Below are 3,770 nucleotides of genomic sequence, written 5' to 3' on the forward strand. Positions count from 1 at the left end.
TTCCAAATGGGGACCCAGCTATGGACAAACAAAGTTCCAACGGGGAAACGACTCGACTCGGGAATAACTATTTTATTGGAAATAAATCAATGCACACTTAGAAAACAAATGAAACAAAGACCCAACAGGGGAAGACTTATCAAAGCTAGACTTCGTCGGGGGGAAAAGATTAATCAGGTAAACTTTTAGGTTTCACAGTCAGTCAGAAGGGTATTGAGGTTGATCCCGACAAAGTTCGAGCCATCCAAGATATGCCAGCTCCCCAAACAGAAAAAGAAGTTTGAGGCTTCCTTGGGCGACTTAATTACATCCCCAGATTCATATCTCACCTGACAGCTACCTGCAAACTGATTTTCAAGTTGTTGAGAAAGAATCAATCTATTGCGTGGAACAACGATTGCCAAGGGGCATTCGATAAAATAAAAAAGTACTTGCAAGAACCACCAATCCTGGTACCACCGGTTCCTAGTAGACCACTCATTATGTACCTGACAGTGTTGGATGAATCCATGGAGTGTGTTTTGGGTCATCATGACGACACAGGCAAGAAAGAACATGATATCTACTATCTCAACAAGAAATTCACTGAATGTGAGACCCGATACTCACTTTTGGAGAAGACTTGTTGTGCCTTGACTTGGGATGCTCGACGCCTGAGACATTATATGATTTGCCACACTACTTTATTGATATCCAAGATGGATCCAATAAAGTACATATTTGAAAAGTCTGTTGTTACTGGTAGAGTTGCCTGGTGGCAAATGCTGCTCACCGAGTATGATATACAGTATGTGACTCAAAAAGCAATAAAAGGGAGTATTTTGTCTGACTATCTAGCTCACCTGCCTGTTGAAGGCTACCAAACATTAAAGTTTGACTTTCCAGATGAAGACATCATATTTATCAGAGATTTTACTATGCCAAGCTTCGAGGTAAGACCCGAGGAAGGCCCCGAACCAGGATCGCGATGGACGCTCGTGTTCAATGGTGCTTCCAATGCTAGAGGTCATGGTATAGGTGTTGTTATCACTTCTCCAACTGGTTTCCACATCCCCCTCACCGCTAGATTATCTTTTGACTGCACCAACAATATGGCTGAATATGAAGCATGCATCTACGGTTTAGAGGCGGAAATCGATTTGAGAATCAAAATCCTCAAGGTATTCGGTGATTCAGCTCTGGTAATCAGTCAAGTGAAAGGCGACTGGGAGACTCGAGATAGCAAGTTACAAAGAGCATATCAGAAAACTGATCCCCTATTTTGATGAGATATCCTTTCATCATATTTCTAGGGAAGAAAATCAGTTAGCAGACGCTCTAGCTACGCTGGCATCTACGTTCAAAGTCAAATGGAAGAATGAGGCACCATCCATCCAGATTGACCACTTATATGAACCATCACATTGTCTAGCAATTGAGGTTGATCCTGAGGATAAGCCTTGGTTCTAATGTCACTCGACAAGTGGTTACCCGGTTTATCAAGAAAGAGATAATCTGCCGCTATGGAATACCTAGCAAGATCATCACTGATAATACAGTAATATCAACAACACTATGATGAGGGAGTTGTGTGAAGAATTTAAGATCGAGCACCATAACTCTTCACCATACCGGCCCAAGATGAATGGCGTCGTAGAAGCAGACAACAATAATATCAAGAGGATCGTCCAGAAGATGGTCAAGACATACAAGGACTGACACGAGATGTTACAGTTTGCCTTGCATGGTTACAAAACTTCAGTCCGTATATCCACTAGGGCAACTCCGTACTCTTTGGTTTATGGGATGGAGGTTGTCCTACCAATCGAAGTTGAGATTCCTTCACTCAGGGTCATCATGGAAACAGATCTTGATAAAGCTGAATGGCTGCAATCTCGGTATGATCAACTTAATCTAATCGAAGAGAAGCGTTTGACTGCCGTCTGTCATGGTCAGTTATACCAAAGGCGTCTCAAACAAGCTTTTGATAAGAAGGTTCTTCCTCAGTCATACCACGCTGGAGACCTCGTGCTCAAAAGACATTTTGTCATTCACTCAGACCCGCGAGGCAAATGGACTCCCAACTATGAGGGACCTTTCGTAGTTAAAAAGGCCTTCTCAGACGGGTCTCTAATCCTCACAACAATGGATGGGGAAGACTTGCCCTCGCTAGTGAATGCAGACATAGTCAAAAAATATTATGCCTAAAAAGAAATGATGAAAAGCCCACTAGATTAATCTCCATAAGGTGAATCTAGGTAAAAATGGCTGTCCCGATGGACCAAGAAAATGACTCGTCCATGCAAAAGTTAGGGAAAACATACGAAGCTCGCTAAATCGAAAACCCGAAAGGGGGGCTTAGGCAAAAAGGAGCATCCCGGTGGACAAAAAGAATTGAAAGATCCAGGCAAAAGTTAGGGATAAAGGCATTGACTATCATTCTTGAGTATACACGCTACAAGTTAGATGTCAGAGGGTCAAGGAACGATCCAGTCACTGTCAGCCGAAGCAAGGCCTTGGGGTTCAGATTATATGGTAGAATAAGGCCAATGTTGTAATCAATGGAGAAAATCATACAAAATATTTCCCATTGCCCTTTCAATTATTTTTTCAATTTTTGCTACGTCCTTATTAAGGTCATTTGCATCCTTGTACTCAACATAGGTACAGATTCCATATTAATAAAATTCAGTTATTCCATACAATATGTTGTTCCATGTTTTGTATGCAAATAACTGACTTGTCTTAATCACATAATGCTTTAAAATTTCGGGGAACAATAAAAGGCTAAATTAAAGAGAAACAATCTGCATTGTTGTTGAAATCCGGTAAACTTGATAGGTGATTGGTGACTCAACAATAGTGTTGCTTGGATGCCTGTGACATCCAATTGACTGAGGCACCCTTGGGGGACTCCAGTTTTTCAGTGTTCCTTAACAAGTAGGGGATTCCGTGATGGCAACGTTGGTACCAATTGAAACTCCGACCATAATAAAGACTCACCCCTACAAAAGCATGCATCATAAAAAATAAGCATACCCCATGCATTGCATAAAACATATCCTCCACATTGGCAATAAAGCCAATCATTGGGTCCGGCAAATTTCACGCACATAGGTATTTAATCCTCTTTTACCTTGAATACCTAAAAAGCTTCCGCAATTCTCGTATTCAGGTCCAAGAAGATTAAATAGGGGCAGCTGTTGTACCCCTAAATTTGTCCTCCCTTTTCTCACCTATGTATCTAATCACTTGATCAAGAGATGACTTTCATACATCCATAACTCATCCACATGCATCATTCCTCATGAATTCAAAAGAAACTTGGGCCCAGGAAGCCAGGGTTCACACAGGTATCAAAGTCCAAAGGTATGGGTCGGTCACATCATCAGCATAGCATGTGAAACCCTAATGATGTTGGTGAATGTTTGGCTTCAACAAAAGTTGTGACTAGACAACCTGGGGCATTCAAAGCCCTAATTTCTCAAGGCAGGATCTCTTGGAGCTTCCCTAGGCCCCATCTTGGTCTCCAAAGCCCTAGTTAGGAGATGGTAATCAGAGGAACTTGGTGGCTTGACTGTGCATTCATTGTCAAGTTGCTTGACTTAGCTTGGAGCCTTGGTCTTAGTTCAAAGTCTTTGGTGTTATTCATTTGGTTGTGGACACATCTTGGGTCATCAGAACAATCAAACCCCTGTGTTTCAAGCCACTTTTTGGTCATGCCATTGGTTCATGGATGTTATATCAAAACCTTGACCTTATGGTCTCATTTCATGGTCTTGCTCATATAC

General features: G+C 41.8%; 1 protein-coding gene across 1 annotated transcript; it reads left to right on the top strand.

Moving 5' to 3' along the window:
• The first annotated feature begins 698 nt into the window (after nucleotides 1–698).
• On the top strand, nucleotides 699–1,361 carry LOC127102543 (uncharacterized). Its single transcript, XM_051039901.1, has 2 exons — nucleotides 699–1,181; nucleotides 1,293–1,361. The coding sequence occupies exons 1-2, from the start codon at nucleotides 699–701 to the stop codon at nucleotides 1,359–1,361; spliced, it is 552 nt and encodes a 183-aa protein (XP_050895858.1).
• The last annotated feature ends 2,409 nt before the right edge of the window (nucleotides 1,362–3,770 follow it).

This window comes from Lathyrus oleraceus, chromosome 7 (assembly GCF_024323335.1).
Source record: "Lathyrus oleraceus cultivar Zhongwan6 chromosome 7, CAAS_Psat_ZW6_1.0, whole genome shotgun sequence".
NCBI lineage: Eukaryota > Viridiplantae > Streptophyta > Magnoliopsida > Fabales > Fabaceae > Lathyrus > Lathyrus oleraceus.